We start from the raw sequence: 23,551 nt of genomic DNA, 5'->3' as shown, positions 1-23,551 counted from the left end.
TTGAACAAAAATCTAAGCCTTAAATGTTTAATTATCCATTGTGAAAGAACACACCAGAGACCTTGCTCAGAGTACCAAATAAGTACAAATTCTGACAAAAGGGGCCACTACAATTGGCCTGGAAACTGGCCTGAAGAGAAGGCATAGCCATGAGCAGTTTTATTCCATTCTCACCTGTCCCAGCCCTTCAATTAAGCTACTGTTAAAAGCTTCCAAAATGTCTTGATAGTGACAGCAATCCCAATACAGATTATGGTCAAAAGGTGAAGGAAGGACAAAGTTAATTCTTCAGTCTTTCTGACCCAAATGATAAGGCATGTTGTACTGGATCTGGTTGAGAGTTCAAGTGAAAGCATTTGGAGAACAGTGGCCACTATTGTTAAGACTGGAGGTAATTGTAGGAAAAAAAAGGGACAAGACTCAAATTCATGGGAAGATAGGTCATTCAAAGAATGGCCAAGGCCATTTCAACACTGTGGGCGGGCATGGGGGAGGAAGGCCAGTTGAAGGAATGCAAAATGGGAGTAATAGAAAGAGTGGCTTTCTTGAAGGGAATGAGCAAAATGACAGGCAGATTTGAAAAAAAAAAGAGATTCAGTACTCGAGGAGAGGGAACAGTTGACAGATTAGCCGACAGCCAGGAAGGGCAGGTCAATGGGAATGAAGTTGAGAAAGCAAGGTTCTGAGAAAGAATCACTAGGTTCAAACCATGGGCAGCACGGTGGCACAGTGGTTAGCACTGCTGCCTCACAGCGCCAGAGACCCGGGTTCAATTCCCGCCTCAGGCGACTGACTGTGTGGAGTTTGCACGTTCTCCCCGTGTCTGCGTGGGTTTCCTCCGGGTGCTCCGGTTTCCTCCCACAGTCCAAAAGATGTACAGGGTCAGGTGAATTGGCCACACTAAATTGCCCATAGTGTTAGGTAGGGGGTAAATGTAGGGGTATGGGTGGGTTTCGCTTCGGCGGGTCGGTGGACTTGTTGGGCCGAAGGGCCTGTTTCCACACTGTAATCTAATCTAATCTAATCATTAACTGTTTTCCCTCCAGAGATGCTGCCAGACCCGCTGAGCTTCTCCAGCAATTTGTTTTTGAAGCAGCAAGTGATGGATCTTATTCATAAAATGAGTTAGAGGGGGCTAAATGGTACGACGGCAGATGGGCAGTGGCAGATGTTTAAGGAGCTACTCAATTCCTCAACTAAAATAGATCCCAGTGAGAAAGAATGGATGGGGGTGAAAAACATCATGGCTAAACAAGGAGGTCGCTAATATGAAAGCTGGTCCATTGGAAGATGAAACTGGAGAACTCAGATGTTGAATCAATACTTTGCTTCAGTTTTCACATTGGAGGATAATGGTTTCATCCCTTTTGGAACAGGCAAGTTAGTGGCAAAAATAAGATAGTACTTTTTCCAAATCAATGTTAGCTCTAAATTCTAAGCAAACAATTAGGATTGGAGGACAGACAAGTAACCAGGTCTGATGGCCTACATCCTAGAGTGTGGGCGGCACGGTGGTTAGCATTGCTGCCTCACAGCACCAGAGACCCGGGTTCAGTTCCCGCCTCAGGCGACTGACTGTGTGGAGTTTACACGTTCTCCCAGTGTCTGCGTGGGTTTCCTCTGGGTTCTCCGGTTTCCTCCCACAGTCCAAAGATGTGCAGGTCAGGTGAATTGGCCATGCTAAATTGCCCGTAGTGTTAGGTAAGGGGTAAATGTAGGGGTATGGGTGGGTTAGGCCCTTCGGCCCAACAAGTCCACGCCGCCCCGCCGAAGCGCCTGTTTCCACACTGTAAGTAATCTAATCTAAAAAAAGTATTAAAAGGAAGTGGCAGTGGAGATAGTAGATCCATTGTTTACAATATTCCAAAATTCCTTGGACACAGGGTGGATTGGAAAATGGCTAAAATAACACATTCAAAAAGGGAGGGAGGCAAAATGTGGGAAATTACAGACCAGTTAGTTTAACACTGGTTGTTGGGAAAGTGTTAGAATCAAGGAAACAATATCAGGAGATTTGGAAAGTCAAAATGCTATCCATAGTCAGCAGGTTTTAAGGGCAAATCATGTTGGACTAATTTGCTAGAGTTCTTCAAAGTAGTAACAAGCAAAGTGGATAATAGGGATGCTGTAGATGGAATGAAGGGTTGATAAGGTGCCGTACAAAAGATTAATTCACAAGGTTGGATCATATGGAATTGGGGTAATTTATTAGCCTGGATATATGGACTGGCTGACAGACAGAAGACAGAATCCAGATAAGATTTTCCTCTTGGATGGCAAGATATAACTTGGACCCCAGCTATTTACAATCTACATTAACAACTTGGATACAGGAATAGAAGGCTCTATTGCCAAACTTGCAGATGCCAAATTTAGACAGGATGGTAAGTTACAATGAAAGAAGAACCTTACAAATAGATATAGGTAGGTTAGAGAGTGGGGTTTAACGTGGATAAGTGCAAGGTCATGCATTTGGGTCAAAAAGTGGTTAGGCAACCTATTATCTTAATGGGGAGAGACCAGGTGCTCTGTTGCAGAGGGATTTAGGTGTACCAGTCATGAGTCACAGCAGATAAAAAAAAAGCAAGTGGAATGTTGGCTTTTATAGCTAAGGAAATAGAAGATAAAAAAGGTAAGGAAGTATTGTTGCAACTGCACAAGGTTTGATGAGACCACACCTGGAGTATTGTGCACAGTTTAAGTTAGATTTAGATTAGATTTCGTACAGTGTGAAAACAGGCCATTTGGCCTAACCAGTCCACACAGACCCACAGAAGATTAACCCACCCAGACCCATTCCCCTCTGACCAATGCACTGACACTATGGACAATTTAGCATGGCCAATCCACCTGACCTGCATATCTTTCGACTGTGGGAAGAACCCGGAGCACCCAGGGGAAACCCACGCAGGCATGGGGAGAGTGTGCAAACTCCACACAGAGTCACCCTAGTTTAGTCTCCTTATTTGAGGGGAGATGTAGTGGCATTGGAGGCAGTTTAGAGGTTCACTAGATTGATTTCAGGATGAGGGGCTTACTGTATGATGAGAGATTGAACAGTTTAGACCTATATTCTCTGGAATGTAGATGAAGGAGGGGAGATTAAATTGACGTATTCAAGATATAAAGTGTATAAAATGTATATGGAGTGGATGCTTCCTCTTGTGGGAAGGTAGGTCATGGCCCTAAGATAAGGGATAGCAAACTTAAAACAGTTGAGGAGAAACTACTTCTCCCAAAGGATTGTGAATCTGGGGAATTCACTACCCCAGAGTGGTGTATGCTGGGAGTAAAATTAAAGGAGTTACACAGATCTAATTGGTAATGAGTTGAAGGGATATGAAGAGAAGGCATAGAATGGGGGTGAGGAGCAAATCAGCCATGATCGAATAGTGGAGCAGACTTGATGCACCAAATAGCCTAATTCTGCTTCTATATTTTAATGAACATGAGAAGGTGGAAAATAATTTGGGAAATTAGATTTTATGGTGAGGAATAGAATTTGGCCAAGTAACTGAACAGATCTTGCTTTCTTTATAAAATAGTTTGGGAATGAAGCAAGTTATAATGTTGACTAAATTGATATGTCCAATTAAATGAACTATTTCTCCCATTCCAAGAGAAGGGATACCAACTCTCCTTACTCTTCCATTAGAGATGTGCTCCTTTCAAATGAATTAGTTACATCAATTTTTTTCAAACTACCAGACTGAAAAGAAAGTGGGTAAAATCAAACAAAGTAAGATGCCTGCAACTTGGCAGAGTCTCAGATTTATGAATTATTATTTAAAAGCCTTGAAATCTTCCAGTACAACTACAATGACATCTGCCCTGAATGTAGAAAGTGCTCAGATATGTCCTGTGCTTAAAACAAACAAATCCAACTTGGCCATTACCACCTGTGTCTACTCTTGACCAAAGTAATGGAAAGGATCATCAACAGTGGTACCAAATGCCATTTGCAAAGAACTGGCCGGCTCACAGATGTGCAGTTTGGGTTTTGAGGGGGATCTTTCAGTTCCTGACCCCACCAGGGTCTTGGTTCAAACATGAACAAAAGGACTAACTCTGGAGGAGAGCAGAGATGAGTGACTGCCGTCTTATATCAAGGCAGCATTTGACCCTGTTCAGCACCATGAGCCCTAGCAAAAATGACTATAGTAAATTAGGGGAAATTCTCCACTGGTTTGATTCATACTGAGCACAAAAGAAAAATAGTTGTGGTTGCTGGAGGTTAGTGATTTCAGTCCAAGTACATCACTTCGTGAGTTCCTTAGGGTCGTGTCCTAAGCTCAATAATTTTTAGCTACTTCAATGATCTTCTGTCCATCATTAAGTTCAGAGATGGGGATGTTTGCTCATGATTGCACAACATTTAAAACTCCTTAGAAACTGACCCATGTCCATATATAGCAAAATTTGTACAATATTCAGGTTTGGGCTGATAAGTGGCAAGTAATTTTCATGCCAAGCACGAAGCATTGACAATCTCCAATGAGTCTAACCATTATCCTCTGATGTTCAATGGTATTTACACCATTAAATAATCTGAGGGCTGCCATTCACCTGGAAAACAGAACAGGACCACACAAATAACATGGCTACAAATCAAAGTTGGAGGCCGGGCACTGTGGTAAGCAACTCATGAATCCTCAATGTTGTCTATATACAAAAAGGCACAAGTCAGGATGTGATTAATATTTCTCACTTGTCCAAATGAGTGCTGCTCTAACAGTGTTCAAGAGACTAGACACCATCCAGGACAAAAGCAGCCCACTTGACTGGCACCCATCCACAACTGTAATGCAAACTGGCAATAGCATGTATCACCTACCAGATGCACTACACAACCCATCTCCATTCGTGTGTATATACACATGAAACCATCTGGTTCCCATAGTTTTATAAACAAGTGTACAAGAAAAATGGCAGCATGAGCCAGTGCAGACAACATGCAAAATGGTCTCATTTTATACAATAAAAAATGAAGCACTATAAAATCAGTGTCTAGGAGATTAGTTTTGAACTGGAGAGGAAGAGTGAGAGATTGTGATCATAGCAAACAATATTAACAGCTTTCCTTCTAAAACGTCAGACTAATATCAATCCACCTCAGCTAAGAACAGTTCAAACAATTTAGGAAAAGCCCATTTGATTAGAAGCTGTCTAAGGCTTGCTTGAAACACACACCCAATATTAGCTCAACTTTACTTCAATAAAATATCTACATTATTCTGGAATGCCGAAGGCTATAAATGTTAGTGAAAAATTATTACAGTTAACTGAAGGTGGCACATATATTTTAAAAACTAAGTTTCGGTGCATTTATGGCAAAACAGGAACTGCATTTGTTTCTGATCTAGAAAATTGTACGAAGGCAAAAATTGCTAACAATTTAGTGAGAGATGTATGAAATGAGTAAAAATCCATTTAAAATGACAGAAGGTAGTGGAGGCAGATTTAATTCCAGCTTTCACAAGGAATTGGAATAACACCAACAATAACTTTAAAAATGCAAGGCTGCAGGGAAGGTCCAGCTAAAAATGGCTTGATTGGCCAAATGATCACCTGCCAATGACAGCACAAATCAGAAGAAGTAACATTAAGATCAAGAGATTTGATGGAACCATAGATTTTAGCAAAATAAACGTGTTTACTGAAGAGTAGGCTCAGTTTTAGATATTTAGATACAAAATTTTGACTTTTCAGCCTGAGGGGTCTCTTGGAATTACTTTTTGACCTTGATCATTTGTCAATTAATGACAAAACTGCAAATGAAAAGGTGCATCAATTGTCTGCAGATTAAAACCACAATCACTGGTTTTACCAAGAAACATGACAAAAACTCAGATTAAATTTGCTAAAGCCATTAAGGTTTATGACTCGTGTTAATTATACCAAGTAGTTTACATAACAGTGTTTGCATTGTTAATCAATTAATAGCCTTTAGCACTTTTGTATGCATATGAATTGGTACATTAAGACTAAATGCAGTCTAATTTAGAATAGTCAATGTCATGAACCTCAACTGTAGTATTTTGCAATACAAGCAATTGGTATCTATTGAAAAAAGACTTGGAGATTTGCTATAAATTTCCAACAAACCTATTGTGCATTAAATACCAACCTCTCCTGGTACCAAGTCTGAGATAGTGTTAATGGAATAATACAATGTCAAAAAGTGGAACAGTTTCCTGGTGGTCTCATGGTTAAGCAAGCTACAGCACTTCAGTTACATGTCCTTTCTCCCTATTAGGGGAAGATGGGGCAAGTAGTGATCGGGAATAATATTGTGATGACACTTCCAAATAATTACAAGGGCATGCTTATGCACTTACAATTGGTTTTCCAACATCGATAGTTAGTGATATTGGTCCAAACCTTTCAGTAGCAAAGCAACACCACACTGCTGACCTCGAAGAAAGGAATACATTCTCGTGATGGGAGAGTTTGAGGCAATTTTAATCAGCTACAGGCTGAAGGTGATCTCCAGCAATGATGCCATCAAGCCAGGTGAAGCAGTCCAACACATTTGAAGCACTCAAATTGAAAAGCCTGTTTTCCCCCTTGCCCCCTCAATCCTTCCCAACACAAAGGCAGCTGTTCAGCAGTACCTCGGAAAATTGAAATACACCTTAATGTTTAGTTTTTCCTCAAAAAACTAATAAAGGTCAACTGTCAGTCAGCTCTGCAGTTTCCAAGAATGGCCTTTGGTGGGCTCTTGAACAGCATGTCATGGGATTTCTTGCAAATTTATTTTACAGTGTGCAGACGAATCTAGACAGTGCTGCTGGTTTGAGAAGCTACAGCAAATGTTGGAATTGCTAGGAGCAAAACTTTCATTAATGTAACTTTAAATACTTTTTTGCAAAATTAAAGTTACATAATTAGAGAGAAAACCCAAGCTCAGACAGCGTGTGAGACATACCCATTTTAAAACAGGAGGAGAGATCAAAAACTAAATATGGTCAAGGAGTCTGGAACTCAATCTACTGGAAGTTTCAAAATCAGAATGCCTATATACAGTTGTCTACAGCAATGTAAATATCTTTCTGAAAAGAACTGTTTTGATGTATTCACTTCAGTGCTTGTACGTGATTCCTATAACTTCACATTGTGAAATGCTATTAGTAACTTTTAATAACTGTACCATTGTATTAATTGGAGTGGTTAAATAAAATTCATGAGAGTCGTATCAGTTCAAATCTCAAGTCCCCAGTAAGTTTAGACTGTCAATGCCTTCCGACAGTGGTTCTAGACATTACTATAATTCATATATATTAAGTTGTACTGGTCTGCACTTCAAGAGTTACATTTTGCAATCTTCCTTTTACACAAGATCAAATTTATACTAGTAATCATGGGAGTCAGTTAGCTGGACAGCTGGTTTGTGACACTAACAGCATAAGTTACATTCCCATAATGGCCAAGATTAACACAAAGGCCCCACCTTCTCAATCCTTCCCAGAGGCATTGGAATTATCTTAGATTACATTCCCTACAGTGTGGAAACAGGCCCTTTGACCCAACAAGTCCACACTGACCATCCGAAGAGTAACCCACTCAGACCCATTTCCCTCTGACTAATGCATCTAACTATGGGCAATTTAGCATATCCAATTCACTTGACGTGCATATCTGGACTGTGGGAGGAAACCAGAGCACCCGGAGGAAATCCATGCAGACATGGGGAGAATGTGCAAAATCCACAGACATAGTCGCCCGAGGCTGGAATCAAACCTGGGACCCTGGTGCTGTGAGGCAGCAGTGCTAACCACTGACCATGCCACTCAATGCTCAAGTAATGCTCAAGTTAAACTTCCCACCAATCATTTCTCTCTACAGGGAGAACAGCTCTGATTCTTTGGGACTACAGATACTTGATATCTCAATTTTAAAAATGTATAGTAGTAGTGTCACAGAAACAGACTATGGTCCAACTTGTCCATGCAAACCAAGTTTTCCTTAACTTAAGTAGTCCCACTTGTTTACGTTTGGCCCATATCCCTCTAAACCTTTCCCATTCATGAATCTGTCCAAATGTTTTTTAAATGTTGCAACTGCACCTGCATCTATCACCTCCTCTGGCAGTTCATTCCACATATGAACCACACTCAAAGCTCTACTTCTCAGGTTATCTTTCTCCTCTCCTGGCTTTGAACTCCTCCATCTGGGGATGCATGCACTTGCCATCGTCTACGCTTATGATTTTTTGAACCTCTAAACATCACCCCTCAACCTCCTACACATTCCAGTGGGCCAAGTCCCAGCCCATCCATATAACAAACTCTCCATTTCCAGCCACATCCTGGTACGTTTTTTCTGAACCCTCTCCAATTTAATATATTCCTATAGCAGGGCACCCAGAACTGTACACAGTACTCCAGAAGTGGCCTCACAGTGTCTTGCACAACCTCAACAGGGCGTCCCAAATCCTTTACTCAGCGCTCTTTAAATCTGTTCCGACACCCTTTGTTTCCTCTTAACACATCACTTTAAAAAAATTCCTTTGGTCGAGCTTTGAGTCATTTCTCCATTACCTCCTTATACGGAGATGTCAAATTTGGTCTTGTAAAGTTCCTGTATGTAAACAAAAGCTGATCGTTCAAGTTATATTTTTTAATTCCGGGAGGAATGAAACCCTGGAGATATGTTAAACAATTAGAATTCTGGGAAAGACAAAAGACAAAAACCTATACTTAACTTTTTAAGTAACATTGCCCAACTACCAGAAGAAAGTTTTTAAAATGACAATTTAGTTGTGATTCTGTTCGCCGAGCTGGGAATTTGTGTTGCAGACGTTTCGTCCCCTGTCTAGGTGACATCCTCAGTGCTTGGGAGCCTCCTGTGAAGTGCTTCTGTGATCTTTCCTCCGGTATTTGTAGTGGTTTGAATCTGCCGCTTCTGGTTGTCAGTTCCAAAGCAAAATGTAGTGTAAAAAAATCCCATGCAAGGACTGCACAAAATACTACATAAGACAAGCAGGAAGACAGCTAACTATCCGCATCCATGAACAACTAACCACAAAACGACATGACCAGCTATCCTTAGTAGTCACACACGCAGATGACAAGCAACATGAATTCGACTGGGACAACACTACTATTATAGGACAAGCCAAACAGAGAACAGCCAGGGAATTCCTAGAGGCATGGCATTCATCCACAGATTCAATAAGTACATCGATCTGGACCCAATATACCAGCCACTGCGACGGACAGCTGGAACTGCCAACCGGAAGCGGCAGAGACAAACCACTATAAATGCCAGAGGAAAGATCACAGAAGCGCTTCCAAGCACTGAGGATGTCACCTAGACAGGGGACGAAACGTCTGCAACACAAATTCCCAGCTCGGCGAACAGAACCACAACAACGAGCACCCAAGCTACAAGTCTTCGCACAAACAATAACAATTTAGATTAGCAAAGCACAAGACATTCAAAACCAGTTTATTTGCTGTGCATTAAAACAGAACCTATGTTTTAAAAGATTCAACTGAATGGGACCTCAATGTACAAAAAACTGACATTGAAAGTTAATGTTCAATGTGCAAAGTTAAACAAGAAAATAAATGGTCCATAAAGAGTTAAAATTAATCGATTCTGAATTTTCAAAACACAAAGTCACTGACTAAAAAGCACCAGCTTTCTAGAGCAGAGGAAAAAATTACAAGCAGCAAAACTTTGTTTTTATAAATCTAATAGGAAAGACTGATTCAAGTTGCATTTGATAGTTATTAGGAACAGACAGAAGCTTGTCATTCCAGTATTTGAAATTTTACTAAGTAATGGTGTAGAAAATCTAAAAAGGCAAAAACTGATGCTATTCTGCAATGATTCAACGAGGCCACAAATTAAACTCAAACATGTGGAATGATTGAGTAAAATAATAGGACTAATAAGCACAATAGGAGAAGTCAGAATGGGGCTTACACTTTACAATATATGCCTATTTATATATATCTTAAACACTATATAAATCTGGAGCCTGAAATGGTCATGAAAACAGGCAATTTGTTTTTGTTTATAAAATGCCTTATGTCCTTCATAAACAGTTGCCTAATAGTAGCTGTAACCAATAGAACAACAAAACTAAATTGGGGACATAATTTCAGAACCATTGCTCAAAGATTAAAAAAAAAATGGTCCAACGTGGACAGAATGGATATTAGATTGCAAAAAATATTAACTACACTAAATTTAAATGAACTATTCATTACACAGTTCCCAATCTTACCAGAACTTTTCAATCAAGTGAATGCTATTACATTCTTGCTGGCACTGACTCCTCAAGGATCATGTACCTCCCCGTAGTTTATCTGAAAGAAAAATGAACCTCAATCGTTACAAGCAAGCTATGACCAAGTTAAAAGAACCATCATCTTCTCAACTGGGACGTCACAAATAGATGCACACTGAAGAATGCAGACCTCTGATTCTGCACACCCTGCCCCACCCCAGAATGGCCAGCTTTGAACACCCTATTTTTATCCAGTTGGAAGCCAACTCACAGACAAAGGAATCAAAAAAATCTTTAAAATCTAGATATCTCATCCAACGAAATAGATCATGAAGCTTTTAGGCTGGGAAGAAAAGCAGCATGCAATAAATATTTTAGACAAGCTGAATATTTAATTTGTTTTAAAATGTGAAAGCACTACATGACCTACAAAAAGCAGATTGAGAAGAATTCTTGAAATACACAGGTACTTCTTCTGAAGAGTGTCTTCAGCCATCAATCAAGCATTTCTTGCCAATCCCAGTTCACGAGTCCCCAACAGTTTGGTGGAAGGAGCAAAAAGCATTTAAAAAAATGAAGTTGAGAGCTTTGATCATCTTGCATTTGGCTCATCATGTAGCAGCACTGGTCCATGTCCATACTAAGTTCTGCAGCTGCAGCAGTTAAAATTGCAGTCATGATTTAAAGAGAAAATCAAACCCATACACGCGTTAAGTCCGCCGGCACCTTTTCCGTTGGCAAGCTTCAGCGTCTACTAAGGAGCTGTCAGAATCACTGCCTGATGAGCTGCACGCAGCTTCTTTGCCGCCACCTTCATGGTTCATAGAAAGGACCCAACCCAATCGATTACGGAGTATGCGCTTCAGGCCTGGGGGTAGGGGAAGAACCTCCAATTTGTCACTGTGATCAGGTAAGAGCTGTCGTAGCCTTAGGCAGCAGAGATACTGGAGAGAAGTCGGGGAGAAACGTGATCTAATCACTTTCATACTGCTCCTTGCTGCAGTCGAGCAAACCATTGGGAAGAACTTCTTGTTTTGCAGCTTAGTAGCTGCAATTCCTTCGTAAAGAAAAACACTTGTTAACATCAGCTAGGCACAAGTCACCATAATACAGCAATATTTTGGATCTACTGGAAAAAGTCGTACCAAATTCAAACAAACAGATATAATATTGCACAATTTGATTTTGCTAGATTAGCTGCATGGCATGAAGAAACAAGACCATTTTAAAATTCACTGATTAAAAATATAGTTGCTATTTTAGGAGAAAAACAACGTTAACAGTAACTACATCTACTTTTAAGTATAGATGAATTGCAGATACAATCTGGAAAAATATTGTGTCAAATCTTACAAATTACACTATAACAACAAGGCAAACTTTTCACTGCTATAATCATAATTACTATTAATATATGGCAAAAAACCGAATTCCACAAAAATAAAAATTGTGCACAGAATGTTGTTTAATCTTTAGTGCTCTGCAGGTGCACATACATCAGCAGTAACAGTATTACAACTTATTGTATTGTTAAAATGAAATTCAAAGACTTGGTTGTGTGCAGATCTGATACAGCGAGATTAAAGTTGAGGAAATGTAAAAAAACACCGCTTTAGCCAATGTATTAGGGAGACCTGGTGGCCATTTGGAATGCTTAGTGGTTAGATTTCTCAGCTACTATATAAAAATCAAGAGTATCACAACAAGTCTGCTATTTGAGGGCAGAAGGAACTTTGAGAGCCTTGCATTTAGAGTGGCAGTGCATTTTAAAAAAAAAAATCCCTAAAAAAAAAGTCATGACTTGCAACTGATTAACTTAATTGTTTATAAAACACTATTTGACATGTATTGTTTTCTGAGAGAAAAAGTGAGGACTGCAGATGCCGGAGATCAGAGTCGAGTGTATGGTGCTGGAAAAGCACCGCAGGTCAGGTAGCATCCAAGGACAGGAGAATAGACGTTTGGGCATCAGCAATATCTTTTATCCCCTCCCCTCATATTTGAATTTGCAATAGTGGATCAGTATCCAAACTGATGATCACCAGGCAACTTTAAAGCGCAATGTTTCAAGGAACACTAGGCAAGGTAAAAATTTCCACTGGATAAAAACTGCACCATACCTATGCATTTTCTATTTTTGAAGAATGTCAGGGTACCATGCCAGGTATCCAAATGAACACCTATGATAGAGCCTTGTCCAAATCTTGTTGAGAAGTGAATCTTGGCACCTTTGTGATGTAGTACACCTGCAAAACAAATATTTTCAAAGGCTAAAACTTAGTGATCTGTCACATGTAATATATACAAATAAAGTAGATTCTTTCAAATATAAAACAAATCCTTATTGTAAATAGAAGTATAAAAAGTTGATGACAAAGTTTAGTTGTTGGTAAGGTTGGAGGTGTACAAAGTTCTAAGACTTAGATGGAGGATCCTTTTCATAAAAAGCTTTTTAAAAGTTGCACCAACAGAAAGTTGTATATGCAAAATATTGCGCATTGAGTTAATCCTGTATGCACAGGAATCCAGGGTGGATTACAAGAACCATTTCACTTTGTTCTTCCAATTTGTCCTTGTGGTCAATTGTTTTTTGTTATGCCCATGCATTGTACTAGAGTGTCATTTATTTATCCAAAGCAAGGTGGAACAGCACCTTAAAGATTTGAGCAGTTCCAGTACTCTGTAGTAAGAGACAAACAGTTCCATTCATAGCTCACGTTTCCATGGCTGGAGCTGAAATGATGGAGATGACCGGTTCTAAAAAGAATGCCCCAGTGCAGCAACAGCCACTGAATGTACCTGGTCTACAAATCCCATGGACAGCAAAGTAAATTGAAAGAAAAGCAAGGGCTGGTCATGTTTAAATGAAAGATCAAAATTAAAGGCAGAGTACTTTTTAAGAAACTATTTCACAGGAGTGGTACCTGTATAGGAGAGCCCCCAACTATTTTCATCTTTTCCCAGTAGGCTGCAAAAGGTATGACGAAATTTGTCCAGTTTGACATCAGTTGTTCCTATTCCTACCATCTAAAAATAGTGCACAAAATACAAACAAAATTATGAAGATGCAGATAAATATTCTAGTTACTGTTCTTGGCATTGCTAGTATAAAAAAAATTCTAAATATTGCTGCTCAGAACAGAATAGTCACCAATTTCTCTTGCAGGTTTTATTCAATGGAATAATTATACTTGTTTGGTGTAATATGACAATGTTTGGACTTAATATTGCCCAAGAGAATATTGGGAGAAAATAAAAGCAGATTAATTAGGACAAGCTGGATCATTTTCTGTAGTTAAGATTTTATTTCTGCTTCGAAAGATCCTAGCAAGCCATTCAGTAACTAAACACGAAGGCCAGCTTTCTGCAATATGATAAACTTTCAGCAACAAAGTCAATCAGTTCACAATTTTGCACATTAATTCGTATGCATATTCAACTTGATACCAAATGGTTATGTTTGACCAAATCTGCATTGCTCAATAATCAGCTTTCTGAATGAAGTTCAAGGATTCAGTCTCCACTTCAGTTATGACTCAAACTACAAATTTGTCTTTTCAGATGCCAACGAATATGTTGTACAATACAATCTAGGTTGCTTAAAAAAATGTGAGCAATAACATAACAGCACAAAAATCAATTATACCACTTCCATTTCATGCAAAGCACTGTGTATTCAAACAAACATGATCCAGTGAATACTGGAGTAAAATTTCACATATACTTAATCACCTCTAATAGATGGAGTTTACACTACTCAGCAATGATCGCATTAACAAGTTTATGAAATAAATAGCATCTTATGATCCACTTATTCACATGTACTTAATCTCCTCCACATGGTATGTAGTTACAACTTCAATCGCAATTTGCTAATCTTCATTTAATGAAACTAATACTACTGTTAGGTGAGTAAACACACTAACGGGTGGATAATATGCATTAGTTCCTTTCAATTCACTTGCTAGTTTCTTTGTTTAAAGAGAAAAAGGAAGAACAAATGCAGCTGCAAATAATTTGCAAACCAGTCAGAGAGTAAGCAGACTGCACTGTCCTCATTCTGCACCAATAGGAAAAAAGTGGAGAACAGGACATGTCCAAGTGAAATCCCATTTATTACGTTAAGGATTGATACCAATAATAAACACCAAAATATTGCTCAAGATATTAGTAATGGGGGAACCAGAATAAAGCTTTATCTTAATATTAGTGATTGAAGATGAGCATACACAGTATGAAAACAAATGCCCACAACTATTCACTAACTCAAATCTCCCTTTTTAAATCAAAATATTAAAAAATACAGTTCTACAGTATTGTAGCATTCCTTAAAAGGGGATCATTACTTTTCCTGAAAGGATCATCTCCTTCTAAAAGGAAAAGCACTTCCAACGGGAAGGACCAACAGCAGCAGACAGATACATGGGAACACCATTTGATGCAAGTTCTCGAAGCCATTCACCATTCTGACTTGGGAAATATGTCACCTTTCCTTCAGCATTAGAGCTGAAATCCTGGAATGCCCTCCCCAATAGCAAGGCAATCTACGGCATATAGACTGCAACACGCAAGGCAGCAACTCAGCACCATCTTCAACAGCAATCAGAGATCAGCAATAGATGGTGAACAGCCAGCAATGTCCACATCCCATGAACGAACCACCCTTGTGCAACTTAAACTACTATTCAAAAGATAGAAAGACAAGGTATTAGATATTTACTGGACCTACCATATCAGTACCATATACGGGGGATGTCATTTTTATTTCCCAGAAGTGCTGACCTTCACTCATTTCCTTATCTCCACGAATTGCTGCTGTTCCACAACTGTAATCCATGTGAAAGTTCACTTCTCTGTTCTCGCAGCTCAGCAGTGTCGCAGAGGACTTGGTAGAATCATCCCACATCCACTCAAAATCTGCAGAGATTTTTTAAAAATTAGTTTTTTTCAAATTCTCACTCGTCACATTGTACACACATTTTAAATGCTTGTTGGTGGAGATAAACCAATACACTGTCCAAACAAATTTGGACTTGTCACATTTGTTTCAAGTAGTTTAGCACACTGGAGATAAATACTTTATTCTTAAATGAACAATTATTTGAATATTCTGATATCACCTGTCAATCAATTTGGAAAACCTGCAATGTCTGCACCTCAAATACTAGTCCTTCAAGTGGAGGTTACTCAGCTTCAGCGTGCAAAGCCAGAGTATATATAATATGCAGTTAAAGACTATTACAAAATGGTGGCATCATGGGCCCACCAATAGCATTCATGATCTGTCAGATGGCTGGCAGCAACCTGTTGGCTCTAGTCTTGTATGGTTTGGATTTCAGCTCTAAAATGGTCACTAGAACAGAGGGATTAAATTACATCTTGAGACCAAATCACCCATGATTCTCCATTCAGTCCATTTGATCAGATCTAGCATTAAAAGTCAAAATTCAAGTACTGTTCACAATAGCACCACAAATTCTTTAAACAAAGTGCAAACCTTACTGAGAACAGCTATGCCAGTCTATTGCAACCTAATTTTCATCAAGTTGACTGCTGCACTTCAAATTTGTATTTAATACTGAGACACTGTCAGAAATGGGGATTGCAAATTTAATAATTTGCCAGTGAACTATTTTAAAACCTTGATGTATGCCATATGGAATTCTGAGAAGAGCCAGTGATAAAGCATTGCACCAGGATTAAACAATTATATGATCCTTTTATATTCCCCCCCCCTGCTCCCCCTCCCCCTGCTCCACTTAAACTGTTGTTGCATTACACTGCTATCAAATCCCTCAAACAAGAGTGTAATTTTTATTCATCCTTACATTCATCCTCCTCTCCACAGTGACAATCCTTCATGCGATGGAAGCTACGCATACCACCACAATATCGGGTATCACTTTGACTCGCACAGTCACAGTACGACTCTCCCGTCACAGGTAATGCTGTTGGGATTGACGGTGGCAAATGGAATTCTGGCTCAGAATCAGAGTCACTGTGCTTTAAGGAATGAAATAACACATGACAAAGTTACCAATTTCTGGAATTAAAAATTTATTCTTTCATGGTGTAAAGACTAATTTTTTTGTAGTGTGAACTTAACTGGAAAAAGATGCTTTAAATTAAGTTAAGAGACTGTGGAAGATGTGGCAGTTTTAAGTAAGAATTACTAGGGCTTATTTGACAAGGTTGTCTTCAACACCGATTAGCTTTTCCAGCCGAGATTAGCGGCATTCAGGAATACTCAGTACACCTAATAAATTCTTGATTGGTTCCCAAGATAGTGGCAGCAACTATATTTGTGCAATGCAGCAGAAACATCCAGACTTTCAGGGAGAAAACATCGCCTCCTTTATCAATTCAGAAAAAATCCAGAGCAGATTTGCTCTCTGCAAATACCCTTCTTAAAAAAGGGAGAAGAAAGAAAACAAAATCACCTTCAAAGACACTGATGGGGAAAATCCTTAATGGGAGACTTAGATTCGGTGTTCACAACCTCTCACCCACAGTCAAAAAGACTCCAGGAACTCCAGTTAACCATCTAATGGATTCTGTAATTTAGACTTGAGCCAGAATTGTGCTGTACTGTGTCTGGTCTCAAGTGAGGTTTTTTAAAAAAATGGTTCAAGTCATTGAAAGTTAACTACTAGCAATTTTGTAGTCTGTTTAAATTCAAATCTGTTTGCAATAAATAGCTATTTTCTCGTTAAGCACAGACATCTGGTGAGTGCTCTTTTAACCTGGTTTCCACAATCAGGTAAACTATCCCAAGTTTCCAGTTTAATTAAATCTTTACACAATTGCAACAAGTCTAAGAACATGGAACCTGCTTTCCAGTGCACTATCCCAAGTGAGTCATGACATCAGAATATTTACTTGTTAACCCAGTATTTACTGCTCAGCCCTAATTGGAAGTGGCAAGCTGCCTTCTTGAAGGAGGTGTAGGCACACCAATTTTGATACTGCATAAATAAATCTTCTTACAGGGTTTTGCAATTAGAAGATTGAGAATTCAAACAATAGAATTTGTCCTTTTGAATTTAAAACTAAAAATTGAAATTAACCCCCTACGAACCCCCTCACTTACTTTTACTGCTAAAGAGCCAGTGAGAAAAGATTGTTCTTAAAACTGGACACAAGGCTCCAGCTATTTACTTACAAAACAACTAAACACATTAATTCAAGCACTGCAAAAGGAGCAAAGATTTGCATTTTACTGCAGGAACTCTTGGCCAGCTCATGCATCAACTATAAACAAACATAATCTAGACTTGCCCAACTCAGACTAAATAATTAAACTTTAGGTAGATTGTAATCAGCTTATGCTTTTGGGAAAAAAGGATTATGCTCAATTTCACTGGTTAACATTTTTTTCCCCATTGAGTCATGCCCAATATATTAAAGAAAAATAAACAAGTTTGGGACTCAAATGTGAAAATATATTCTGAAAAATTAGCAATAAGAAATGCAGAGCATTATAAAGATGCTGGAAATCCAGAGTAAAGGAAAATAAAATCAGAAAAGGCTGGAGAAGTCCAAACAGGTAGTACCTGCACAGATGAACGTTAACATTTCACATTAGTTACATTTGATTAGCTTCGGTTCAGAGATGGCTTTCATTTAAAAAAGGGGAGAAGATTTACCAACTTGAAACATCACCTGTTACGCACCAATAATATGCCTGATTATGGTACTCCCAGGATTTTGTTGTTAAAATTGCCAAGTTATTTTAAGTGGTGGGATTCTGACAGCTTCAATTTCAAAGCATATTTACATTACGCAACAGTTTATTATTTTGATACTCATCCTTTGCAAGTGAACAAAAAATATATTTCCATAGCTTCAACTGAAACCAAGTGATTAAGTTTCTAGTCTATAAAGCAAGTTTAGTCTTGAAACTGTCTTTAATATATCAAACCAAATATAAAAGTGTCTTGCTATCGAAATTGTAGAACTATCACTGGTCACAGAGACTTAAAACACTGCTATTGAACTGAAATAAGTTTCAGAGTTGAAAGTGACTGAACGCTCAAAAAGCAACTGAATCCAGATGAAAAGGCCTTTATTACATGTTTGATTTTATTTAGCACTTTAAATTTAGCTTTAGGATTATGTAGGATATTACTTTAATCTATACAAAAAACAAAAGGCTAGTTTTAAGACAAAAGGTGTCTACTGTCACCAAATGATAGATCATTAGGTCACAAACTAGCAGATAGTGATTCCTGTCTGTACTGGGCTAATTGCAACAGGCTTCAGCCAAGAGGGATCTCATGTTTGGAAGGAAATTGACATGATTTTACTGATTTGTGGATTACCCAGTCTGTCAAATAGGTTAGCAGCAATTTTTTTTGAAATACCTACCTGACCATCTGAGTCATAGCCAGGACCAGGACCAACTGACCCATCAGGCATTACTACAGCCACAGCATCAGCATCTCGAATACCACTGTACACATACCGCCAGGCACGATTATTTCTGGTACGGCGAGACATGGTGCCCTTAAAACCTGCAGAGGAATATTTGTACAATAATGAGCCACTAAGGGGGACAGAATTAAAAATCTTAAGAACATTAGCCAGTTCTTAAAAACCTGTCCCCCGTTGATACTTGACAGCATACTTCATCTACAGAGCTTGAGGTAATTAAAAGGTAAAACTGTTAATTTGCAAAATATCGTTCATGTTTAAAACAGGTGCCACAAAACCCACTGTTGTAAAAATAGCAGAGGTGTGTTCTGAACAGGTCAAATTCCAGAATAAAATCTGGCTTGATCAATCAAGTTTCTTTAGTTCATTACCATGGCAGTTACTCACTGAAGATATTCACGAGGCTGCCAAGTATTTTGAAACAAGCAGTTTATTATAGGAAACAAAAAATAAAAAAACTATACGTGGAAGTCAATGAAGGACTTTCAAACAGCAAAAACAAAAAATAGATTCTTCCCAATGCTTCAGCACCAGTGACAAGAATTGTCACGACAAGTCCAAGTGCTTGTTCAGAACTGCCTCACTTAAATGAGGTTTGTATGGCACAGGACCTGACATTGCATCAGCCATGCCTCTTAACCATGCGGGGCCTTTACTATGGTTCCTACAACAAACCTTGTCCACTGAAGTGGTCTCTCTTAAAAAGTCTTATTTTCAACAAATGCCAGTTCATCGCGCCACGCTCCCCCCAACCTGCCTTCAAAGTTTGGACAGCTCTTTTTGCCAGACGATTGGCTGACAGATGGTATGGAGTTGTCCTTATATAAAGAGTACAATTTGACTTTAGGAAATACTCCAATTCCCTGCTGGTGAAACAATAGCCTGTCATCCGGGACCAATACATCTGGGAGCCCACATATTGCATATGATGCTGGCAGCTTTATTATCAACCCAGTGTTTGACAAATGAAAATTCTAACCATTTTGATAGGGCATGCCCAATGACAAGAAAGTTGCACCCATAAAAAGGATCACATGTGAACAGAGTCCAGGGTGTACTGATCATTCCCATAAATATGGGGGAAGCTGATGGTAAGTTCTTTTCGATTGTTGGTATTCTTGGCACTACTCCACCAGTTATGTCTGCACCCAATTCTGGTCATCATTTTCATTTTGGATAGTCCTTGATGACCCTGGAGGAACTCAGCCAATATGTGGCAGTATTTTTAAAAAAAAACTTGGGACAACCACACTTGCTCCCCATAATGGAATGCTGCCCTCTATTACGATCTGGTCTCTCTGGGTCCAGAGGGGTTTCCATTCCAGGTGCTTTGGCCCTTTAGTTTCCTCCATCACCACCAGCTGTTTTACTTTTACCAAGACTGGAACCTTTTGGGTCCAGTCGGATATGGTCAGAAACCAGAAGGGTGTCCGGAAGGTTTAAAATCAGAATGGACTCTTCCAGTGGTGGCACCATCAGAAGGCAGCTCGAGGCATCCCAGACGTTGTTCAAACTTGTAATGATAAACATTTAGAGAGTGTCCCTGCTGACCTTGACCTGAAACTATGGGCAGCAAGGTCTTGACCTCTGGATTAGTACTAGCAGGGGCCATGGCTTGTTACTATTACAGATGCAAATTTGTGAAAGTATTAGTGGAACTGCCTCAAAATGACCAAACTTTCCATCCTCATCTGGGCATACTTGTGCTCTGCATTAGCCAGAATCCAGAAGGCACATGGTATCAGCCATTCCTCTCTTTTGGGAGATCTTGGAGACTATACTATTCCAATTCTGTAAAGGGAGGCATTATATGTCAACATCAGATCTCGCTTGAAGTCAGAGTATGCCAACATCTTAGAAGATAGTTTCTTCAATTTCTTAAAGACTACATCATGGCTCAGACCTTTCCAAGGCTGAAACTTTTTCCACAGATATAAGGGTGCCAGGATGGAGGCCAGATTATGTATGAACTTCCCATTAAAAGACACACATACACACACACCTTTGATTGCACCTATTGGAAGATCATGAGGGTTACCTAAGTCTTGTTGACTCTGTAGTCCAAGTCAGTCACTTTGGATGCCTGGAACACACTTTCCCTTTTAAAGTCATATGCCTACCTTGGGGAGACATCTAGGGCCCAAGTTCTTTACATGCTGCTTATTGGTTTTTCCTGTTATTAGCAGGTCATCTAGATAAATTGTGATTCGGGGAAAGACCTTATAAAATTTTCTCCATTAGACACTGCCACTTTTTCAGCAGACAATGATACCACAAATAGCAGTCTGACGCTGGTACAAACTCTTATGGTTATTAATTGTAGTATACATCTGGGACTCAGCTAACCACAATTGCAGGTAAGCTGGACATGAGCCACACTTCTTGAAGGACAACCATCCTGCCAGCTTTGTGAATAAATCATCTATGCAAAGGATCAAGTGTTTATCCAACTGAGAGAAGCAATTTATCATTTAAGGTTTCACAAATTGGCATGACCAGTGCTATCCATTCTGCAAACTGGACTAGTTTGATGATTCCTTTACTTTCCAGCCTTCTGATTTTGGCCTCTACTTTTGCATGCAAGGTAAATGGCACTGGGTACGCCTTGCAGAATCATGGCACTGCTTCCTAGGCAACATGCAAGATAGCCTTGACACTTCATATTCCCAAGATATTCCTGAAAGTCTTCCAGGTAATTATGACTTCACTCAGCAGCCATTTTTTTGATCGAGAAGTGTTGCGCCAATCAAGGTGAATTTCTCAACCAAATTCACCCCATCAGGCTTTGGCCACAGCATTTTCATCAGTAGGTAACAGAACCAGCTGTATCTCATGAGACCAGAACTAAAGTTAACCTTGAGGTTTGGAGCCCAGAGCGAATTAAAGACTGGTTCTGCAATTACTGATACAGCTGTGCCAGTATCAACCTCCATTAGAACTGGGTGACCATTTAATCGGAATTTTGATTGTTTAACACAAATCAGAACCAATTTAAATTGTTCTGAACCAGCTGTAGGTGGACTTTCTAGGATGTGCACTCTCCTGAATAGTAGCCTAGGAGTTCTTACTCCATTTACATCTAGTAGGACTCTTTTGCTCTCAAGTCCACATACCAGCAGCAATTACAATCGCTTGCCAAGCCGGATCCTGAAGAAAGTTAACTGTTTGGTTAGGCTTGGCTTTGTTTTGGAGTTTTGCTGTGGGTTGACCCAGAATCCCTCTCTTCAGGATGTATCCCAAATGAGGCTATGCAATTGCCTTCACCCAAATCGTGTTCCCCCAAACTCAGACAGGTGACAGTATCAGAATATCCTGCAACTCAGCCAACCAGTTACCATATTTGCCAATGATAAAGCCAGTTGTAGTGCCTGTTTGAAGTCCAGTTGGACTACAGCTAGGTGATTTTGCATTATCCCACATACCAAATGGGGGTCAGTATCTTATTAAGGGTTAAGACAACATAGTGCCTCTGCCAGTCATTTTAACCTAGTCAGAAATCCTGATGCGGATTCCCCTGGTTCTCAAATCGCCAAGTAAAACCAATAGCATCTCAGAATTAGATGTGGCTTGGGGTCAAACATTTCATAACTAAATCTGTCAACTCTTGAAAGATTTCAGCATCTGGTGCCTCAAGAAAAGTTAACCTAATAAGTGAAAAAGCTGCAGGTTCACCAGCCGCTGCCAAGAGTATTATTTATTACTCTGCCTCAAATGTCATTTGCCCACATAAAAAAAAGCATATTCTTTCCACATTCTGGGCCCAGTCTTCGAAGGCAGGATCAAACAAGTCAAGCTTCCCAAATAATGGCATGATACCAGAAATGTTTACACCCAGCTCAGACTGGGGAGTGAACTTTTCCCCCCCAACAGCATGCATTTCTCGTTTCCACTAAAATAAACAGAGGCACGAATCCTGTCACTAAGCCACCCTTTCTTTACACAGGTCTTGGACACTGAGCCAGCTTTCTCAGGCAGTTCTTAGAAAACAGAATCTCTGACACTTCCTTTTTTTTCAAAAGAAAGAAATCAGAATCCCAGTGTGGAAACAGGCCATTTGGTGCTAACAGTCAGCACCAATCCTCCATAGACTAACCCACGCAGACCCATTCTCCTACCTTTTTTCCTCTACGTCTATCCCTAATGCACCTAACCTACATATTCCAGAACCAAATCACCTGACCTGCACATTCTTGGATTGTGGGAGGAAACCAGAGCATGCAAAGGAAACCCACAGACACAGGGAGGATGTGCAAACTCCACAATCGCCAGAGATTTGGATTGAACACTGGCCCCTGGTACTGAGAGGCAGCAATGCTAACCACTGAGCTACAACACTCCCGGTTATTTTTTTTTTAAAAAACAGAACCTCTGACACTCTTGTTTATTTTTTTTCCCCTTTTTACCCCCACACTACTGCCAAACTGCGGTAGCGCGTATTTTTTCCCCAGCACCCACGTGTGCGCGCGCGCACAGGTGTGAGACACAGTGAAAGATACAAGGTGCACAAATCTTTATTCAAATTTCCAACACCAGGAAGAAAGGAAACACCCGAGTGGCCAGTGACAAGCAATGCCCTTCACATCAAAGGACAATGTTGTGTGATCAAACAGTGAAGGGGAGGGCAGGGATCAAATCAAAATAAGAGTTGGAGGGGGAAATAATGCACTCCACTCCCTGCGGCGCCCACCTCTCCCTGAATAGCTCAAGGGTGTTGGTGGTCACCACGTGTTCCTTTTCCAGAGACACCTGGGCTCTAACGTAAAATACTCCTGGTTATTTTTTTTAATTTTATTAAGCAATTACAAAACACTTTACTAAAAACAGTTAACATTTACAGCTGTATGGAACAGCAATTTTACAAGAGAGAGGAGCAGCAAA

The 23,551-nt window shown here is 39.7% G+C and overlaps 1 protein-coding gene across 2 annotated transcripts in view; it reads right to left on the bottom strand.

The window, feature by feature from the left end:
- Positions 1-10,612: 10,612 nt before the first annotated feature.
- Positions 10,613-23,551, bottom strand: part of LOC122560836 (SPRY domain-containing SOCS box protein 3-like) — a 31,167-nt gene continuing 18,228 nt past the window's right edge. For both annotated transcript variants that reach the window (XM_043711982.1, XM_043711984.1), the window contains exons 3-8: positions 18,608-18,753; positions 16,069-16,243; positions 14,970-15,157; positions 13,165-13,267; positions 12,361-12,486; positions 10,613-11,297 (exon numbers count right to left, since the gene is read on the bottom strand). In XM_043711982.1, coding sequence (XP_043567917.1) covers positions 10,951-11,297; positions 12,361-12,486; positions 13,165-13,267; positions 14,970-15,157; positions 16,069-16,243; positions 18,608-18,739 — 1,071 coding nt within the window. In that variant the 5' untranslated portion in view covers positions 18,740-18,753 and the 3' untranslated portion in view covers positions 10,613-10,950. The remainder of the gene's footprint in view (positions 11,298-12,360; positions 12,487-13,164; positions 13,268-14,969; positions 15,158-16,068; positions 16,244-18,607; positions 18,754-23,551) is intronic.

Source organism: Chiloscyllium plagiosum, chromosome 21, assembly GCF_004010195.1.
Source record: "Chiloscyllium plagiosum isolate BGI_BamShark_2017 chromosome 21, ASM401019v2, whole genome shotgun sequence".
In the NCBI taxonomy this organism is placed as follows: Eukaryota; Metazoa; Chordata; class Chondrichthyes; order Orectolobiformes; family Hemiscylliidae; genus Chiloscyllium; species Chiloscyllium plagiosum.
Note: the sequence above shows the minus strand (reverse complement) of the source record. Positions and strands in the feature narration are given on the sequence as shown.